Source organism: Calypte anna, chromosome 2, assembly GCF_003957555.1.
Source record: "Calypte anna isolate BGI_N300 chromosome 2, bCalAnn1_v1.p, whole genome shotgun sequence".
Taxonomy (NCBI): domain Eukaryota; kingdom Metazoa; phylum Chordata; class Aves; order Apodiformes; family Trochilidae; genus Calypte; species Calypte anna.
The window spans coordinates 52,298,056-52,320,156 of record NC_044245.1 but is presented as its reverse complement, the minus strand read 5'-3'; the positions used below and the strand labels follow the sequence as shown (position 1 = coordinate 52,320,156).

General features: G+C 42.9%; 1 protein-coding gene across 23 annotated transcripts in view; it reads right to left on the bottom strand.

The window, feature by feature from the left end:
- Positions 1–9,406, bottom strand: part of CLASP2 (cytoplasmic linker associated protein 2) — a 137,337-nt gene extending 127,931 nt beyond the window's left edge. For all 23 annotated transcript variants that reach the window (XM_030444450.1, XM_030444458.1, XM_030444452.1 and 20 more), the window contains exon 1: positions 8,256–9,406. In XM_030444450.1, coding sequence (XP_030300310.1) covers positions 8,256–8,450 — 195 coding nt within the window. In that variant the 5' untranslated portion in view covers positions 8,451–9,406. The remainder of the gene's footprint in view (positions 1–8,255) is intronic.
- Between the last annotated feature and the right edge of the window lie 12,695 nt (positions 9,407–22,101).

Genomic DNA, 22,101 nt, shown 5'->3' with positions numbered 1-22,101 from the left:
AGGAGACGGCCAGGAAACCATCTCTAGTTACATAAGTTGCCAAACGACCTTTACATGAATGCCCTTGGATGTGGTCACAGTATCTCTGAACTGTATGCGGAAATACAGATGCTGCAGATCACAATCTCCAAGCTCCATCATGAGAATCTAAGGGGGGAATTATGGAGGCCACAATCTGGAAGTCTGAAAGAATGAAGTTAAGGCACTGAACTTCCTCTCACCACAGGGACAGCTGTGGTATCACTAACAATCTACTGACAAACACAAAAGAGCATGCCAAGATACTACGCCCTACACAAACAAGCATTGTTCCAGCAAGACATAGGCAAGAAACACCATGAGTTTATTTATATTTTTTCTTAAGTATTGTCAGACAAGCTCAAAGGTGTACTTTCTCAGTTCTCAAAGAGTGTCAAGCACCTTGCAAGCTGCTCAATATTAAACAAAAATGTTTATGTCCGTGCAGTCTCTTCGGCTTCATTTCTTCAAATTTTTACTCCTAATTCTCTTTATTCATCTCCTTGAATGCACTTTTCCCCTGTTTCACAAGATATCCATTCATGTTCTGGTCCCTTTACTGTTTCCAAGTCCAATGCTATCCACATCATGCACTTCTGAGGTCGATCCATATCCCACCTCCTCCCTTACCACCAAAGCTTGCACAGAGAGCAAAAACTGTCCCTGGCTCTATGGGCAGAAAGAAGCTTCGATTTCCTAGATCGTTTCTTCAACCCACGTGGTTTTTCAGTCCTTGCAAGGGTATCTTCAGACTCCATTCTCCTTAGTACAAAAATATTCACTCTTGTTACCCTTCTCCCACCCAGCACCAGCCGGGCAGCTGCCTCTGCTGACAGGAGCCAAAACTGCAGCCCCAGCTGATGAAGCTGCCACACACATCTTCTGTACTTTAGATATGTCAGGTGACAAAAAAGCAGTATTTACATTCTCCAACTTCCTTCATCTTCAAGGATACAAATGACACACTTCCAAAGATGTGTACAAGCTTTTTTCTTTTTTTATAAATATGTATCACATCACATTGCAAGAAGAAAGGAAAGTTGCTAGTAATCAAACAAGGCCTTCAAGCTCATCAACTTCAGTCACAGGTTCTTTCACACATGCAGAACCTCCTCTATGTAAAAATGCAAGTTTACTGACTCCAAAGGTTTAAACTGTAATTTGGACTACAAACTAAGATGCTCCTGAGATCATTAAACCATTTCCATCAGCTGCAACCCTCACTTTCTCAAAAGGGGTACAGACTACCAAACTTTTTATTATCATCTTCCTTTCATAATCCTTCTGTAATGACCAACCACAAACCATTTCAGCATCATTTCAGTGCCAGTAACCACTCTATCAGAGGATTACTGAATGAATCATCCATATTTATCCAGGTACTGATGAATGTAGTAGCTCAGCAATGAAAAGGCTTGGTTTCCTCAGATGTCCTTCTTGATAAGCACACAGAACTATCTGGGAGGTCCTCATTATTTTCATCTCCCCTGTACAGCAGCCAAAACAAGCAAGCATAATGCTGCCATAAAAAAAGTTTAATGCTTATAAAAATATATATAACTGGTTTATTGTCTTTTCCCCATGACAGGAACTGGAACATTCCTACCCCACAGATTAGGAAACTATTTACCCAATTTTTAAGTACACATTAGTGCAATTTTCAAAATGGTTACTGGAAAAACGTTTACAACCTTCTGTTACTTCAAAATCTCTCATCATATTCAAACTGACAAGGTCAGACTGCAAATATGATCTTCAAATTGTTCTGTGTTCTGGGGACAACACAGTGGTCAGTATTCTAAGATGTGCTACATACTGCTTCCAACTTGATCCAGTGCAGGACTATCTACAGTTTGCTTCATTTGTGCATTACATGTTCCTTCCTTGACCACTTTTCATAGACACTAATCCATAGACAGTGAGCATAGTCTAAAAGTGTATAATACAACAAGACCTGACATTTTAAGGCCTTTTTTTTTGACGCTGTCTGGCTCAAGCTTTATGTGTTGTGGTGGAACAAGTTTGAAAACAGAGGCTCTTTAGAAGGAAGACTCAGTGGGAAGGCAATGATATGTATGGTATTTCTCTTTGGAATATATAATATTAAAAGAAAAAAGGAAAAAAAAAAAAAAAAAACAAAGGCAAGCTTTTTTCTCCCCAGAGAAAACTGTACTTGAGAGCCTTTCTAAGCATGTTGATGGAATGAAAGAAAGCAACACTTTATTTCAGGAATATCATTCTTTTCATGCCCAAGGTCTCTTATTCTCTTTCCCATTTCCTCTTACTTAAATTGTATTAAAAATACAGTGACTCCCATTCCCTGCTACTTACTCCCCCATCTGCAGCAGCTCCTCCACTGTGAGGAGACAAATATTTATGAAGTTGAAAAGTAAGCCACTTTGGAGAATTCATTTTCTCAGCTAGATCTCTTTCTTGAGCCTCTTTACTGGCCAGCCTCACAAGCACTCCCATCAGAGCCAGGAAGGAACACTGCACCATTGCAATGCAGCAGCCAGGGAAAGGAACTGCTTACATTTGCAATGCCACTTAAAAATGCATGCTGAACTACTTATGGCTCACCAACACTGATTGCTGTGAACCCTGTTCTGAAGGATGAATGCCTCCTCTTGCACAGAGCTTGGAAAGGGTCTCTACTCACACCCAAAGTAATCAAACTGTAGACTAAAAGGTACAGTCTCTTCACTTGTAGGCATATTTGATCCGATGCTCTTAAATTTCCCATAGCATCAGTGTAATCAGCTTGCTGAAACACTGGAAAATTAACTGAACATGAACAGAAAGTTAACTGCCTCAAAAATGAGAGTGAGAACACCTGGCCACAGGAGAAGCAGAACTCCTGTTCAACAGGAGCTACTGTTAGGCTGGATTACACAAACTGAAGCTGCAAAATGTTTAAGAACTGTTCATTCCATCTCTGGAGGAGATTCATGAGCGTTTGAGACTCTAGTGCATGTTCCTAATTAAAGGCTGGACAAAACTAGTTTCAATTAATCCTAAAATAATTAAAACTTCTGGCAAGTTTTCCTTGTCTTCTGGAGATCTGCTCTATTATTTGGTTAACATTCAATAGTTTATTTAACATTCTGTGAACAGAACATAAATAATATATGAAAAAATAACCATTACTCAAGAAAAAACTGAATCACCGAGCTTGAAAAGCAAAACTGGATTCACACATGGACAGGTTGAACCACATTCTCATTACAAAGAAATAAGGGAAGCAGCTTCCACATAGTCAAGATGAAACAAACAATAAAGGATCAATTAATATCAGCAAAGAGCTCAATAATCAAACATTTCTTCTCAAAAAAAAAAAAAAAAAAAAAAAAAAAAAAAATTAGATTACCACTATTTGGAACTAACAAAGACTAAGGAAATAGCAGAGATTACACAGTACCTAAAATATAAAGGTTGAGGTGGTTGGCCCCTCTTATACCATCTTACATCCTGCACATTACAGTCCTGAAATTCATTTCAGCATGTGTCTTTTGTGTAGCGTATGTTTGCCTCTGTTCAATTTTAGATCCAAAATAACCCACACATTTTCTTACTAGGGACTGCTACTCAATCCTATACCCCACTTGTGCACTTAGTTATCTTTACTGACATGTAGGATTTCACATTCTCTACTTCTAAATTTCCTTTTTTCATATCTCTATATCTCCATTTTGTTAAAATAATTAAAAATCTTGGCTTCTACCTCACACACTTGCATGCAGTCAGTGAAGTTACAACTGCTGCTGTCTCTTTGCAAGGCTTTCAGACAAAACATGCTAACCACTTGTCTTACCTATTTGCAAAATTACAGTTCAACCATTCCCCTCTTTCCTCAAAACTGAAAGCTCCTCCTGCTGGCCTTCCCTTGAAGTAATCAAACCAAAATAAACACTTGCCAATCCAAGTATATACAAAAACACCACAATAACATTACTGGCACTTCACTCTTTCACTAGTGACTATGTCACTATCTGCCGTTGACATAAACAAAGCAAAGAAAAATCTCACTGTACAGGAAGCATAGAATAAAAGATAATCCAAGGATTTGTCTAAAAGATACTGATTATCCACACTACCAAAAACAGTGGGGAAACTTTCTTTTTTCTTCGAATACCAAACAATCTGCTGCTCCACGTAAAACCATGTAAGTTATTATTTTCCTACTGCTGTTGAGGAATAAGCCAAACTAAATTATTGACTACAAAGATAATAAATGCAAAGATGACTCAGTCACCTCTTCTCACATAAAATTACTTTCAAAAACTACCAGAATTCAGTCATGGATTTTTACTACTTCTGATTGGGTTTGCATAAGGAAAAAATACGTGGCTTTATTGCCCAAAAAATACATCTTAAGAGGGTAATGATTCCATTTTAATGGGCTTTAACAAAACACAACATGCTAGCAGCCAAGAGCAAATTGGCAAATCTCTGCTTGAAAAGTAGTACTTCTCTATCCCACATCTCTCTAGCAGAAGTTCAGTGCAGATTTCCAGATGAAGTGTTTGAGTCTGACACAGAACAGTCTGAGCCACCAGATTGTACAAAGTTACATAATCTTGTAATTATTTCAAGTGACTATCAAGTACGAGACATAAGAGATGTTTTAATTAAAACTCATGTATACACAGATGGAAATCCAGGCTAACCCAGTAAAGCCAGCTAATATCTATCAGTAGTGATACCCTCAGAATGAAGAATTAATTCACCGCTTGAAGTTCATCTGAGTCTGAACTGAAACACTATCACTCTGCCAGTTTTCTGAAATCAACAAATATTTCAAAGTTTGAGAACAAATACTAGCAGAATCACACCACCACCCAATTTTTAATACTTTGCATCCAACTTGGGTGCTCCTTACGTTTCAGAATTCACAGCCCCCTCTTTTTTATTTCCTCCACTATTCGTCAGAGCCTTGGGAAAACGATCCTTTTGGGAAACATATCACACCCTCCACGCCCCCCCAAAAATCCCCGAAAAACCCAACACCATCACAGAAAACAAAAACCAATACAAATCACAAACCCCAAACACCCTCAAGGCTCTGTAGAGTAGGAAGAGAAAGGTGAGTCTCAACCAATGCAATATAAAGCAGAACTTGGTACGAGGACAGCAAGCTACCAAATTTCTGTTCAGTGAGCAACTGCTCCATTCTAATGAGATCTAAAATAAAAGCTTAAACCACTTGCACATCTTCTGTGCACTCTCTGGTGCTGCAAAGCTTTCAGTGTTCTTTGGAAGCTACTTTATCATTAGCTGCATACACATGGTAACTAATTCCCAGTCATACACCAACAAGATCAGTCTCTAAAGGTGACACATCTCTCTCTAGGTGACTCCTGGTGTTCTGCAATTAACTTTCACTAGCACTCTGTACCGTTTACAGATGAGTCAACACACACTTAATCCCACCTTTTAGATTTATCAGTAACTAACACTGGTAATTGCATTTTCCACTTCAATGAGCTGGACGAAGTCAGAAATTTTAATATCTGCTTTGTTCTGAACAGCCAGATTGTTTATTAAACCACTATAAATAGCTTCGAAGTTCAGAAAAGCAAAACCACAATTTAAATGGCCAAAATCTTCAAGATAAGTTCATTAATTCATCCTTGCTGATACCAAGTCTGTCCTTGTTCGCTGTACTGTTCTCTTTTTTCCAAAGTTTGCCAAACAAACCCTCCTATTCCCTCTAGATCCTTTCCTTTCTGGTTATGTGAGGTAGAAACTGTCTAGGGTGGCACTTCATAGAAAGCTCCCTCTTCTCATGCACAGCACAGAGTTAGCCTGGAGCAGACAGAACATGTATCTTTCTCTTTCAGTATGGTCACTGTAGTGCACTGAATGCAAGAATAGAGTTTACACGGGGAAGGAAAGACTGCAGATCCGGGGCAAGTTACATCAGTCATTTCCTTATCATCCATACCAGTCACCTTCACCTGCACTGAAAATAATGCTCCCTCTCAAAACCTCAATATTCCCCACTTGTCACATCTAGCTCAGCAGTTCTGATAAATACACCATCCAGTCACCAGTCATTATCATGGCTCAATTAAACAGCTGTGTCAAGAGGGAGGGATTAATTACTTCGGGGCTTTCAAGACCTGCAAGATCTTTATCAAGATACATGAAGAAAGAGATGAAAGCAGAACTAAGTGCTCTACATATCCTTTTTTTAGAAGAGGAAAGGCTAACCAACAAATTAAGTATAGACTAGTCAAAAATAAAGATAACTTTAATATTTTTCTTGAGAACATATGTAAGCCTGTAGTACTTATTACTTTATGATATGATCCAGGCCACAAGTTTAATAACAAACTCAGATCTAATATTCATATGTATGCTATACTTGCACAACATAAAACGCACAAGATGCAAACCACACTTTTCCAAAATATTTTCAGTTTTCATTTTGAAGCAGCAGATGCTGGTATTCACCACCACAGCCAGGAACTCTGCGACTGATAATGAGCAAAAAATCCAAGATCTGCTGTCACAGATAATAAAATGTATATAACATGCTCTAAAATACAATGTTGTCCTTATATAGAGCCACCAGTAAGTGAACATAGAGGTTACAAGAAATAAATTATTATGCAAGGTATTTTTAAAACTCTTGGATTTGTAGTACTTGACCTCATCTTGTATGACTGAGGCTTCTGATGGGGAGCACCTCATTTGTCCTACGGCCCTAGCAGCCAAGGAGCTCTATCACCTAACATCAACAGCAAGCTGAATGTCTTGCATTATGAAAAATGCACCTTGAAAAGCAAGCTTCAAGTATTAACTGTCAATTTTGTCAATTTAAAAGTGAAGGAAAAAACAACTTTGACGTTACTGAGATAATAAATATCCAGTCCTCATCTCACAAAACATGCATTTAAAGACCTGTCTAGGTTTCTCAGCAGTTATCCCCAACTGCCCTCAGATTAAGAATCTAAACACAAATCAACTATACTTGTCAATTATCCAGCTATTTCCTCAAGCTAACCTGACCTTTATGACAACTATGCTTTAAAAAAAACCAAAAAAACAAAATCATACACAAAATCATACACAAAATCATAGAGTTCAGCCTTATTATTCTGAAATCTCAAACTTACAAGCACTGTGTGCAACCACCGACAGGACTGCAAAATCAGTGGAGGGGAAAAAAAAAAAATACTCATTTAATAAACATACTGCCCTTACAAGTTACTCCTACGCCTGCCTCCTGAGCCTAAGCAACTACAAAAAATTAGAATAACCTCACTACACTAAGTTCAAAGGCCCAAAGTACAAATCAATCATCTCAGAAGGCCAGACAGCGTGCTGAGGGACGAAGTGCAGAGGAAGGGGCGGATCTCTCCAGGAAAACAGAGCCGAGCTCAGCATCGCAAAGCAACATCGCCACCCGACGACGGCAGCGCAGACCTGCCCCAGACACACACCCCACACACAACACAAAAAATAACGTGGAAAAAAAAATAAAAATCGCTCATGAGAAGACGGTTGTCCTTGGTAGTAAAATTACGCTTCTCAATCGTGTTATCGGCTAACCAACGCCAGAACAATTTGCTAATATTACAGCACTGCTGGAAGAATCATGCTTTCCTGTAGCTCAGGCTAAAACGCATTAAAAAAAAACAGAAAAAAAAAATCAAAACATGAGTCATCATTGGGTTGCTATAAACCTAGTATACAACTTCCCACGTACATAAAAGTCACCTAAAGACGATATAAACAACTTTAAACTTCCCATAGGAACACCGAGAAGCAAGTTATTCATTATATCATACGAAACTCACACAGTGTAATACATACCCAGTGAAATAGCGCTCTTTACGGCCTACAGAAAATAATGGCAATCCCATGAAATCCCAACTGCAGAGCCCCATGGAATAGGAGTGGTAGTAAAAATTCAACACCTATCTTATTCTGTAATAAGAAACACAACCTGAATATGCAGAATAGCTGCAAAGGGGTAATATCTGCAAAATACGATTCACCTACGATAAAAGCAAAAGAACCCATTACTGCTTCTTTCGGGACAGAGGAATAGAGACAAAACAAAATGTTAAGCAGCCCCTCCCAAAATTTCTGAATTTCCCTTTGTGCAGGGAGGGATAAAAACTAGTATAAACGTTGTTTTATTTATACTCGTATCTGATCAAAAAGTCATCCGGAGCGCTGTACCTCCCTACCATGATGAATCATGGTCTTCCTGTACCCAGCCTCACCTTAAAATTACTAGAGTTGACCCATCCTGTTAATTCGTCGATCACTTTGTCAAGGCGTTGCTGGTCTTGTTCCACATCGGGGGACTTCGCCGGGTCGTTCAGGTACTCCAGCAGCTCCTGGCCGACCTGCATCCTGCGGCCCACGTCCTTCTGCTGCACCTGGTCGCAGAAATAATCCATACCGGCAGACTCCATCCTCGGCCGCTGTGGAAAAGTTTTTTCGGAGACGAGCCGACCGCCTTCAGGGTCGGAAGCGTGGCCAGGGCAGGGCGGGCGGCAAGGGGAGGGAAACGCCCGGCGAGGTGGCGGCGGTCCCCGGCAGGGCCGCGACGCTCATCAAGCTTCTTCTCCTCGCCCTCTCCGCCCCGGCTCCGCGCCCGCCACCTCCATGCGCACACGCACCGCAGGCCGCCGCAGGGGCTTCCCCCAGCCTCCTCCCCGAACCGGACCAGACCGGACCGCAAGGTGAAGCCTGAGGTAAGGATTGGAAGACGGGGGCGCAGGCAAGGCTTGGCAGGCTGCGGCGGGCGGAGGGGTCCGGCGGGAGACGCCTCCACGGGCTCGGGGCTTTCCAGCCGCCTCCGCGTCGTCCTAAGGGATCCCGGGAGGGCTCCTTGCCCCTCCTCTTTCCCCGCCGGGGGAAGGGAAACGGAGAGTGAGAAAAAGCACTAAAGCTCTCCCTACGGGGCGGAGGGGGCTCGCAGGCACCTCAGTGGAGGGCGTGCAGCCGGGGGTCAGAGGGTCCCCGCGGGAACTGCCGCAGTCGCCTCTCGCTCTCTCCTCCCGCCCGCAGGCGCCGAGGAGCGATCCCCGGGCTGCCTCTCACCGCCGCGGGCACCGGCCCGTCCTCCCAGGGGCGCAGCAGCGGTGAGGCCAGGGCGCACCTCTCATGCTCCCCGACGCCGTGGCCCCCAGCTCCTCCTCTTTGCCCGCGGGGCAGCTTCGAAACTTCGCTCCGGCGGGACGGGATTCAACGCCACTACGTTCCCCTTCCTCGTCGGGCCCTCACGGTGGGAAGGGGGGGGGGGGGAAGGCAGCTCGGCTCGGGAAAGTCTTTACGGAGCCTCTCGTACTCCGCCGCGCCCTTCTTCCTCTCGTTCACCGCCGCCGAGCTGCAGCGGCGCCGCCTCCGTCCCGTGGAAGTTGCGTCCCCGTCCCTCCCCACCCCCCACTTCGCCGCCAGCCAGAGCCGGCGCCACAGAGGTGGGGCGTGGGGTGTGGGGCGGGGCGAGCGACGGTTCCGCCTCTCCCTCCCTCTTTTTCTCCCTCCCTCCTTCCTTCTTTCCTTCTCTCCCTCCTCCTTCTCCTCCTCCTCCCGCCTCCACCAGCGCCGTGCGCACGCACCTGGTCCCGCCCCACGCTGCGGCTTTCGCCCCAACCCCCCCATCCCCTCTGCCGGCGGTGTCCGGCGGAGGAAGGTGGCGCATGCGTCCTCCTCTCCGCTGCCCGCAGAGGAAGAAGGGGTTCAGTGTGTCCCCCCCAGTTGCTGAAGTGCCGGCCCGTGGCCTGGGTATCCCTAGGAGGCACCGGAGGAGAAGGAGAAGGAGGGGGAAAGGGTGCAGAGGGTGCTGGGACTCCCTCGTGTCCTTTGGGCGCTCCGGGGCGGCGCTGAGGTGTATTGGGCGAGGAGGGGCTCGCTGAGGGGCATCCCGGGGTGGCTCCTGCGCTTCTCCCGTTTTTTTCTCTTCCTCCCCCAGCTAGGGTGTGGGTAGCCGGCGGCCTCAGCCTGCCTGCTGCTCCTTGGAGCGGCAGAGGGAAGGGGAAGGGAGGCTGCGTGGGAACGGGCGGTGCGGGAAGCGAGGCTGTGCGGGACTGGAGAAGGCGGAGAGCCCCACTGCGGAGGTGGCGGTGTAGTTGCTGCCTCTCCAGAGCTGTCCAGACTTTGTCAAGCGGTGCCCTGCAGCCTCTGCGGCCCTTCCCTCTGCCCTAATGGAAGATGCAGCTCGGTAGGCAGGGTGCGGTGAGTGAGCCCCGCAGTGTGGCCAACCGCATGCCGGGAATTGGCTGTATTTAACACACGGACACTTCAGTGCAGGGGCTGTGACTGGAGGTGGTGTCTCAGTGTCCCCTTACATCAGTCCTGTCCTGCTCCTTCCACATTGTCCTCACAGCATGTTTGTGCGGCCTTTCAGGCCTCTGAGAGCACGGCTGGGGTTTTCGCATCCAGGGAAAGGCCAGAAGAGGTCGATTTCCCCTTCCTTATACCCAAATTGCTTGGCTTGGACCCGGTCTCGTCCCTTGTGCCAGGCCCTGCACTCACCGACCCCTTCATGTTGATTTAATGGGTTAAATGGCAGTGCTGGTATCTGTGAGCTGGGCTGGCTCACAGGTCTAGGGGCAGAAGCATGGGGCTCAGGAGATGGAAGTGTAAAATCCCCAGTTAAGAGATGTCTCTGATGCTGGGAGGATTAATGTTATGCTGAACTGCAAGCTGCTCTTGATACAAGCTGTCCTTTTCTTCCCCTGCTGTTATTTATGCAGTCCTTACAGTTCTTAACGCTAGAGCTGGTGCTTATTTGGCTTCACCTAAAAAATTCAAGAGTTTTTCCTTCCCCATAGAATTACCTTTTTGCTGATGCAGGTTCCTGCATTACTTCACTCTGGAGTTAAGCAAGTGCCAGAACTGGTGCAGGGAAAGTAAAAATAGCCAGAAGCTAGATGAGGGCTGGTGGTACCTCTTCCATGACAGCTGTTGTGTGGAAACGGAAAAATAAATATCAGAAAAATAAAATTGCATTGTTACATTTTTTTTCAGTGCACTGGAATCCAATTCATTGGTGTTTTAAGTTTAAAAAGTAAATTTATTGCTATGAAAGTTGTAAAAGTGATTGTTGATTGAATAGATGATACTGAACTCTTTCAGGATCAATAACTATAAACAGTTTCAGTCCACCAAACCTTCTGAAAAAAACAAGAAATGTAAAATTCACCTTTCACTATAGTCCAGGTTAATGTCACTCTTAAGATACAAAATCCTGAGCAAAAAGAGAGGGGAAAGCTCGAGGCTCTGTCTTTTCTGAATTTGTCTTGATTCCAAGCACATGCACTGATTATGTAATCTAATTGCTGTGAACAGCATTGAACCTGAGAACAGTAAAGTGTAATAATGTACACACTTGAAATGCTGAAACTATTTTCTCAACTCAAAGACAGCACCACAAAGTTATGTTAAGAGCAAAAAGCCATGCTGGGATATGTCACTCTGCCCCGCACCCCCCATTCATGTAATAAGTGGTTTCTTAGAAAACACAGGAGAAAATAATTGCCTTGCTCTAAAATCAGAGGATTAGGTTACTGTATTTCATCCTGTTACTACCTGACAGCACTAGTACCTTCATACTGTATAAACATCAACATAACATTAGAAAATTGGTAGCCTTTTTATCACTAATAAGATCTGATAAGTTCTGATAAGATCAAGGCAATTGCCTTTGACATCCTAGCACTGAACATAATTACCTTTTTTTGTGGGATCAGTAAGTGCTGGTTCATTTCTTCCTCTGCAAACACATAGCATTTTAATTCGGTGGACAGATCTCCAGGAAACTCATTTCTCTTTGTGGCAAGGCAGGAGTAGGACTCTAACATCAAATCTCGAGCAGTTTTCCACCTTGGACAAAGGATACTATTTCGTTGCTAGATATTCTCAAAAAGTCTTGGTGGACTTTAAACCTAGGGATGTGGGCTAGGGTCCAAAAAGAAGGCATTTTTATTCAAGCCAAAGATATTTTAAAGCCTCTTATTCTCGGCTAAGGAGATTGCTTCCTTTGGAATGCAGTCCTTTTTGATATGCAAGCATGTGAGCATAAATCCACTACTCTTGTGTATTTGTACAACGCATAATATTTTGTAGAGCAATTAAGTGCCATCATTGAAGACAGAACCAAAATTTCCTTCACTCTTCTGCGTATCGCTTGCTTGCAGCCAGAGGAATTACGGGAGGAGCTGAGGTGAGGTGAATGACGCTAATCCAGTGAGGCACATTTCCAACCTGAATTGCACACCAAACCTGTTTCTATGCTACCATCCCATACAAGTGTGCTGCACAATTACTGCGTGTAACATCCTGTTCTGGAAAAGGTGAGAGCTGTACAAAGAAACAGGCTGGGGAGGGAGAATGCTGGGCTCTTCATTTCTTGAGCTGAAAAGAAAGCACGTTCTGTGTTTCAGGCTCTGTTTCTGCCCTCTCTCCTCTCCTAACAGGCTGAGACCTTGTGCAACCCAGTTATTGATCTTCCGTAGTGCTCCTGTCAGTCATTCCAGGGGAAAAGTTCATTCCACAGACTGACTTCCCCTTTTGAAAAATCCTATGTAATTGATGTAATCCTATCACTGAAAGAACTATAAAAATCCCTTAAAAATCCTCCAATTGAAAAGTCTATCATAAATAGCAAGCACAGGCCATAATAATGAAAATAGATCTAATTTAAGCATGAGTCACTCAGGAAATTCTCTTAAATTACACTTGACGTAGCCTAAGTTGACAGTGAAGAAATCTATGAGAAAGTTGTCCTTACATTCTTGTCTGTTTCCTCATCATCCAGGATAGTACTTCTACATCATGTTCCACGCTGGCTTGAAGTAGACGTAGCTTGGCTTGAAGTAGCTTGAAGTAAATGCTTAGGTTGTCTTGGGTGTTCCTCACTCATATACCACCTCCTTTGAATGTATTCTGGAATAACCATATGCTTTAATTGCTTATAGGTTGAAGATCAGTACATCAAGGTTTTTCTTAATACTATCAGGAAGTAAAATACTGTCGTATTGTGCTATTGTAATCAGAAATGCTGCATTTCTTTATTATCCGTGCTGTATCTGTACTTATTTTACGTATTTTTTTACATTATTGCAAAAAGATGATGTGTATCTTTTCAAGCTGAACTTATCACTTTATGAGTCATTTTAATTCACTGAATGATGAAGTAATGAATACCTTCTGAATAGAAATCAATTTATAAAGGCAAGTTATTCTGATAGTGTTGCAATATATATACCAGGTCAGTTGAAATGTTACCCATTTTTCTTACAAAACCTTAAAGATGAAGTTAGATGTAACTGTATTAAAAATGTTCTCAGTGAACTTTGCTACATTTTGGATTGTGCCATGGTTGTTGTTGAAATTACATTTAATATAGATTGCTTTTGTGTGCTTATTTAGAAAACAGAAGTTGAAAGTAGTAGTCTGAAACTAGTAGAGCCTAGCAGGTATTTTTCTTGTACATACTAAGTCAATTTGATTACAGAAATTAGGTGTGAGGGCAGTCAGACTGATGCCTGATTAGTGGATCACTCAAAGGCACTAATTTGTTCCTTATTGTCAAATATGTTTTAACATGTAGCTACTGCAATTAAATACTTCATCCTGATAAATCTTTTATGATTCATTTGCTAATTTTCTTGATGCATGTAATACAGAGAAGAAAGAACAAGTGAAAAACAGTGGGTAATGAGAAACAGTAATAACAGCTCAATAAGTGTCAGAATTAACATGTAAGTGGTCACTTCTCTTTTATCATGTTGTTCTATCGTGTCTTCTATAACTACTCAAGGCACTGTTACTTAATTTAGTATCCTTTAGATAATTTTTGTGCAGTGGCATAAATGTTTGTCTCTTGTAGTAGAAGTAGTATTTAGCTGTAGTTTGTCAAAAGAATAATTGAGGCTGTTTTGTGCAGGAGGTTAATTTGCTAGACCTTGATCAATTATGCTTTTCTCTCTTTAAATTTCTGTGATGGAGTATGATACGCCGGAGTTCTGTGTCAAACTTTTGTATAGCGTTGCTGTATAATAACTTTTTGTCATGCTGGAAAAATTTGGGATGCAATAGATCAACATAACAGTCCATCAATACAAAGTTTTCTAAACTTTAAACCTTAAGAAACGGATCAAACTTTTAGTCTACATGCTTAAGAGAATTTTTTCAATATACATGCAATTACCTTGTCTTGTTATCATAGAATCATAGAATTGGCTTGGTTGGAAGGGACCTCAGAGATCATCAAGTCCAACCCTTGATCCACTACTGCTGCGGTTACCAGACCATGGCACTGAGTGCCACATCCAGTCTCTTTTTAAATATCTCCAGGGATGGAGAATCCACTACTTCCCTGGGCAGCCCATTCCAATGCCTGATCACTCTCTCTGTAAAGAAATTCTTTCTAATATCTAACCTAAACTTCCCCTGGCGCAACTTGAGACCGTGCCCTCTTGTCTTGTTGAAAGTCGTCTGGGAAAAGAGACCAAACCCCCCACCTGGCTACACCCTCCTTTCAGGGAGTTGTAGAGAGCGATGAGGTCTCCCCTGAGCCTCCTCTTCTCCAGGCTGAACACCCCCAGCTCCCTCAGCCTCTCCTCATAGGATCTGTGCTCGAGTCCCTTTACCAGCCTGGTTGCCCTCTTTTGGACCTGCTCCAGGACCTCGATATCCTTCCTAATTATTTATGCTACTAATTAGTTATGCTACTGTTTGTAACAGCAGTAAAAAAAGCAATAGAAAAGGATCCAAGATACTTGATTCATCTGACCTGAAAAGTCAAGACTGGAGAGCACACAGTGTGCTGCACAGCAGTATCAAGGGACGTGCAGCTGGGTGTATTTTGGCCTTGGAATGGCAAAATCTCTGCTCTTGCAAAACAAGTCACGGCATTTTTTATTATCTGCAGGAAGCTTGCAAGGCAATGAATGCACTGAAGAATGTGAAAGGCCATGCAGGGTGGTATCCTCCTCATTGCACAGAAACCTGGCAGTATATTGATACTCAATCTAGTAACTGCAGTGCAGTAGTAGACCCTGTCCACATTTAGACAAAGCCACCCACTTCTCACTGCATGGGAATAAACATGTATGATCTGATTTAGAGGTCTCTTGTTTGGCTACTTTTTTTTTTTTTTTCCCCTGTAATGCAAACCCTTCTATAAATAGACCAGATTTAGCAGTCACTTGTTACTGGAGTAACTCCTACAGTACCAGTATTGATCACAAAAGGTTTTCTCACATAAGAAGCTGCAGGGTTGTTCCTCAAAAGCAAAGAAAGTTTTCCTTACATACAGATATTTTCATGCATACATAAAGTTATAGACATATATTTTTAAATACTTCTTTTGTTGTTGTTGCTAATGAAGAATTTCAGACATATACATTTTGGGAATCAGCTGGCTGAAGTTTTGGCTCTTGGCTAATTTTGACATGCTTTTCTTCTGTAGGCTGAAAAAAAATTGTATGGCTGCTTGAGAGCTCCCTCTCGTGGCAAACTTTCCTGGATCTCCGCAAGCGTTCCCTTCCGAAGATACGTCGTTCCAATTTTACCTGCCGTGTGCAGCTAAGAAAAAGAGAAGCCAAACTAGCAGTTGTTGCAGATCATATTGTTTGGTTTCCTTTCCACCCTTCTCACATAGAAACCCACTGGTAATACATGGATGTGAGTATCAGATGGTGTCATTTCTGTAAATGAGTATGGATATGGAAAAAAAAAAATATTAATCTATGTTCTAAAAAAAACCAAACAAACAAACCAACAAACCAGAACAACAAGTCATGGGAGGTTTTTTTAGGTTTTGGTGTTTTTTTTTAATTTTGGGAATGGGGGGTTCATTGTTTCTTTGTTTGTTAGCTTGCTTCCTTAAAAAGAAAAAAAATACTGACCTTGTCTAGAATAGCTCCCAATCTCTTGTGCCTGGGTTGGTGCCACTGTACTTCCTACAGCCTGCATCAGCTTTCACCAAAGACCCAGTGTTATGGTTCTGTGCTGTGCATGGCTGTGTTTTTACCCAATTGCTTTGCAGTTCAGAACTGTTTCCCACTCTGTGCAGGGGGAGGACCAAGGGTTTGCAAGAAGAGGTTCAGAAATTCTGCCCCCCTTCCCCCTCCCTGTCACACGTCTTGACCTCCTCTGCCTCACGTGGGAAAAGATGCGGATCTGCAGCATCAGGGACTAAAGCAGCAGCCACAGACTCTGCAAACCTCTTGTGCAGTGTAGTGGAATCACTGACTGGTTTTCTGTGTCTCTTCTGAGAAAAGCTGAGTCACGCTTTTTTTGGTACCTCTGCACCAGCCAATACAAGGAGATGTGAGGGTTGCTTTTAAGAGTAAAGATTTGAAAATACTGATTCTCCCTCTTTTCCTGTGGTTAAAGTGGTGGCCTGTCCAGATCTTCCAAGCTAGCCTGAACTATGCCATTTTTAGAATTAAAATGAGATAGCAGCTATACATACAGCTCTGAAAAGAACAGTGCTGTAAATCAAGTAAAAGACTGGGAAAAGTCAGGTAGATTATGGGGGAAGACAGTAGGGTTGGTTTTGTGCATGTATAACATCTGAATTCTGAAGTAGGCTGTTGAAATTAAATGTAGCTCAATTCCTAGTGTTTTAGTGATCAACAAATAGTGCACTGTCAAGAAAATAAAATATTTAATCAATAGGGAACAAGTAACATGAATCCAAGGTACTCCAATTCAGGCAATTTTTGAAAACCAAGGCTGATTCAGATTCTATGGCTCTGAGCAGTATCAGGGATTTTAACATTTTTTTTATTTACAGGAAGAGGTTGAGATACTCACGTGAGTACTCATGATGGACCATTTAAAGAAAGGATGTGGAAATAATTAATTGAAGTAATAAAGATCAGTAAAAGTTTCTTGAGATTAACATGTAATGTGATTGTCAGAACTTAAATGCTGAATTGTTATATAAACATATATGCGCAAATTTAATTTAAAAAACAACCTGTTTCAAAGATATTTTCAGAAAAAACTTCTAACTTTTCTTTGGCATTTACTGAACCCATGTAGATCTTCAGTTTAATTCCCAACAAAATCTATAGCCTCTGATCTATCTTATGTTTGCAGGTGTCTTTTGACATATGTATATATAAGGAATTTGATATTCATTTACCATAATACATAAAGTTACAGTTAGGAGTTCATAAAACAACATTTAGGTCCCAATTTAGCAGTATTTCGATAAAAAATTTATGTGCTTCACCATTTCTACATTCTAGAATGGAAATGGTTAGAGAAGTGAATGTGCAGATTTGACACACAGACACATGGAACAGACACCATTTCTTAGAGTCAAATTATGAATAGGGGTTTTGTTCTCATTTTGGATCTTCTATCTTTCCACCAAGAGAACTGACTTATCCCCACTGCAGGTCTGGGGGGTTATTTTACTATAGACAAATCAATAAAAATATGTTGTAATATAGGCAACAAAATAATTTTTCTTTCCTATAAAATCCCAAGTAATGTAATGAAAATTCACGGCAGGATAAGTGGACTCTTTAATCTGCTTTTAACACAGTAACCATCGTGTCTGTGATTGCTCAATTATGAATTCCCTTTTCTTTTAAATATTGTGTGACTCATAGCAGAAACATTCTTGTATTCATTACCAGTGTTTAAAGACAATAATCAGCCTATTTAGAAGTAAATTCCTATTGAAATAAAAATTTCTGTATATGGGTATTTCTGCATACAAACATATCCTGTGCTGTGGATTTTCCAGAGCACATGCCCAGTGTGTAACTGAGCAAGTGTGCCAGTGCTCCAAGTGAGAACAGACACAAAGCCCTGCACCCCAACATGATGAGGAGCTGTTTTTGCACTGGGTATCTGAGCCCTTCCCTGCAGTCATTCTATGGGCGTCACAACAGAAAGTCATGGGAAACTGAGAAAGCATAAAAGTGAGTGACTACCTAAACACAGAATCATAGAATTTTTGGGGGTTGGAAGTAAAGATCACCTAGTTCCAAACCCCCTGCATGGGCAGGGATGCCTCCCACTAGACCAGGTTGCTCCAAGCTCCGTCCAACCTGGCCTTCATCTCCAGGGATGGGGCATCCACAGCTTCCCTGGGCAACCTGTGTCACTGTCTCACCGCCATCAGACTAAAGAATTTCATCTTAATATCTGATCTAAATCTACCCTCTCCCAGTTTAAAGTCATTACCCCTTGTCCTGTCACTACATGCCCTTGCAAAGGGTCTCTTCCCAGCTTCCCTGCAGGCCCCTTAAAGTACTGGAAGAAAGCTACAAGGTCTCCCTGGAGCCTTCTCTTCTCCAGGCTGAACAACCCAAACTCTCTCAGCCTGTCTTCACAGGAGAGGTGCTCTAGACTTCTGATCATCCTTGTAGCCCTCCCCTACACTCACTCTAATCCCTTCACATCCTTCCTGTGCTGAGGACTTCAGACATGGATGCAATTTCCACGGTGGATTCTTAGGAGAGAAGAGTAGAGGGGGAGAATCACCTCCCTTGACCTGCTGTCTGTGCTTCTTTTGATGCAGCCAAGGATATGGTTGGCTTTCTGGGCTGAAAGTGCAGACTGCTGGCACACCTTGAACTCATCGACCAAAACTCACAAGTCCTTCTTCTCAGGGTTGCCCTCAATCCAGCCTCATCTATAAACCAGACTTTTAGTTCATTCAGTTTAGATACCTGCTTATGTTAAACATGTGGGCTGATTTTAGGACGGTTTAAATGGCAACTCATAACCCTATCCTTTGGGAAAGGGGAGACTGTATAACTTCAGCTAAAATAATATCAATTCTGTGACCAGTAGCTTGTGTTGTTTAATAAAACAACAACATCCATTCATAAGCCTCAACAATGTAACTTTTATTCAAGGATGCTGGTATCAAGCAGATGTTCTAGTTTCAAGTCAGATCCTGTGGACGCCATGGGGGGAACCAGGCAAGCTTGGGAGGGCCCTCACTGGTGCTGGTGCCAAAAAAAAAAAAAAAAAGCAAAGAGAGCAGTCCCTCAGCAGCACTTGGGGATCATCAGCATCCTGGTGGCTGCCAGACAGGTCTGACTCAGTGGGGTACATGACTTGGGCTCAGGCACAGCCCTGATGTACCTCAGGCAGGGGCTCAGGGCAAGTGCTGGAGCTTTAATGAAGCTCCCAAGTGGAGCAGGGAGGGCTCCAGGGGGGCTGCTTCTCACAGCTCTTTGCCACACACCAGCTTCTCAAGCAAGGCTATCGGACCCAAGGTTACACAGCTGGGCCACATCAGTGCTGTCCTCCAGCACAGGCAGTCAGACCTCTGGGGAACCGTACCCAGGGCCCTCATACTGTCCATTTAATGGTGTATGTCTGGTCTCTGAACTGTCAGCTCTGATTAAAAAATTAATTAGTTTCTTACCTCTGTATATACTCTCTCATTTTCTGAAGTGTAAAAATACACTCTTCTTCATGGGTAGGAGAATGACAGTGTTCTTTTGTCTTAAATGCTTTAAACAGCTGGTAGTGAATGTAGAACTTGAATCCCACTTCTGTCACAAAGCTGCATGGTAAAGGAGAAGTAAGAGCAGTAGAACCAGTCCATCTGAACTACAGGTTTAAATTTGAGATGGACCTGAATGACAACATCTAAACTTTCAACACAGAGTTTGATTTTCCACCCACAGTTCACTTCTGTTTATTTCTGTGGTTTTGCTGTGGACCAACCTAAGTCTAAGAATTGGTTTCAAAACTTTAGCTGTAGGCTTGGGCTGAGATTCAGAAATACAGAAAATCCTTTTATGACGAGGCTTAGTGTCAGTCCTTACCTAAGCACAACTTCCCCTGAGAGCACTGAGAGTTGCTTAAGTATAAACTTCCAAAGTATGCCCAAAAATAGGAATGAAGCACATCTTGGCAATGGCTACAATGCCTCATATTTATGAGAGCAATCCTGGGGCATGATGACATTTTCAAAACTAGCATCTAGTTATTTGTAGTTTTGGAAAAAAAATTTTGATATATACTTCAGCAGAGGGTAAGAATATGATTCACCCAATCTCATTTTTCTGAAGTATGTATGATGAAAGGAGAGTACTTCCCAGTCATTTTATTTCCTCAAGAAAACACTCAGTAAGACTTTGCTAACTGAAAAAGACTTTCAGAGAAGATATGATATTCTCAGTACTTTGTAGCACTACTTTTCTCTGGGATCTTGGAAGTTTCACAATGACTGTGCTCTCTGGGTTTTATTGGGAGAGATGTGACCAGCAACATTTTCCCTCCTCACAGCAGTGTAATCAATATCTTGATATTGCTTCAAGAAATGCTAACTTGAGCCAAGAGAATGAAGCAGATATGCTGGCTATGTCTATGCTGCATCTGAAGTTATTCTATCCATGTTCACACTGCAGGCTGCATGATGCTGTTACAGGGATGTCCATAAAAAGGGATATGCTTTAGCTCTGTCAGAAAAAGAAATCAGACCTTTGGGCTTCAAAAGTGTTTTTGAGTGCATACTTGTGCAACCTTATGTGTTTAAAGATGTGGATTGACAGGAAGCTGAACATGAGCCAGCAGTGTGCCCAGGTGGCCAAGAAGACCAATGGCATCCTGGCCTGTATCAGGAACAGCGTGGCCAGCAGGTCCAGGGAAGGGATTCTGCCCCTGTACTCAGCGCTGGTGAGGCCACACCTCAAGTACTGTGTCCAGTTCTGGGTCCCTCGATTCAGGAAGGATATTGAGGTCCTGGAGCAGCTCCAGAGAAGAGCAAGGAGGCTGTGAAGGGATCCAGCACAAGTCCTGTGAGGAAGGGCTGAGGGAGCTGGGGGTGTTCAGTCTGGAGAAGAGGAGGCTCAGGGGAGACCTCATCACTTTCTACAACTCCCTGAAAGGAGGGTGTAGCCAGGGGGGGGTTGGTTTCTTTTCCCAGGCAACTCTCAGCAAGACAAGAGAGCATGGATGTAAGCTCTGCCAGGGCAGGTTTAGGCTGGATATTAGGAAGAAACTTGCTACAGAGAGGGTAGCCAGGCATTGGAATGGGCTGCCCAGGGAGGTGGTGGATTCTGTGTGCCTGGAGGTTTCTAAGAAGAGACTGGATGTGGCACTCAGTGTCATGGTCTGGTAACCACAGTGGCAGTGGATTAAGGGTTGGACTTGATGACCTCAGAGGTCTTTTCTGACCCGGATGATTCTGTGGGTTTGTGCAAACCAAAATCTGCCTCCAAGGCACCATTTCAGGATGCAGGTTATTCATGTAGCTATGTGACCAGATTCCTGGCAAGGCCAGGAATTTTATTCAAGAAGTGATATTCAATGCAAAATACTTTTGCTGTATTGCTTACTAGCTTAAGCTGTAGCCAGAGGCTGTCACAGTAAGCTCCAGAGAGTCTTGCTAGGCAGTGCTTGGTGTCCCAGGGTTTGGTGTTCACCTGGTAATTGCTGCAGGAAGGTCTGAAGCTGCAGGTGAAAGCTCAAGTGAAAACAGGTATAGCTGCTGTGACTTTGCTTGTCTACTACCAACACTGCTTTATGCTTGTTGGTGCAAGGCAGAGTCTGGCTTAGTCACCACTACTTAGCCCTTCTCGAGCTAGAATGTGGTGGGATGTCTTCTGTGATGGTGTAGTAAACCTAGCAAATAAGACAGCTGAATATCCCCCTGAGCTGCAGAATATCTATAGCAGCATGGCATAGGTGAGGGTGAGCTCTGGTGATGCAGGCTATGGGGTGGCCCTGTAGGGTGTTTGCTGTCCTAGCAGATCAGCCCAGACCTCCTCATTGCATGTACTGGTGGATATGTCAGGAGAATTCTCTGCTAGCTCAACTAGGTTACCCTCTCCGTGCCTTGGAGTGGGCATAAATAATTGACAGAGGGCAGTCAGGGTTTCTGGTCTCAGAAGGTAATAAGGTAATGCAGCTGAGAGCACAGAACCTGTACCCCAAACAGTTTCAAGTACAATCTGACCCTTCTGTGTGACCCCTCAGACTCCCATGCTGAGTCATGAACATTACATGTCAATCCAAGAACACAGTTAGCACAAGAAGTTTTCCTGAGCCATAATTTTATCCAGTAGTCTGTGTAAATGAATATTTAATCCAAACCTTTTTTTTCCCCCCCCCCCAAAGAGGCAT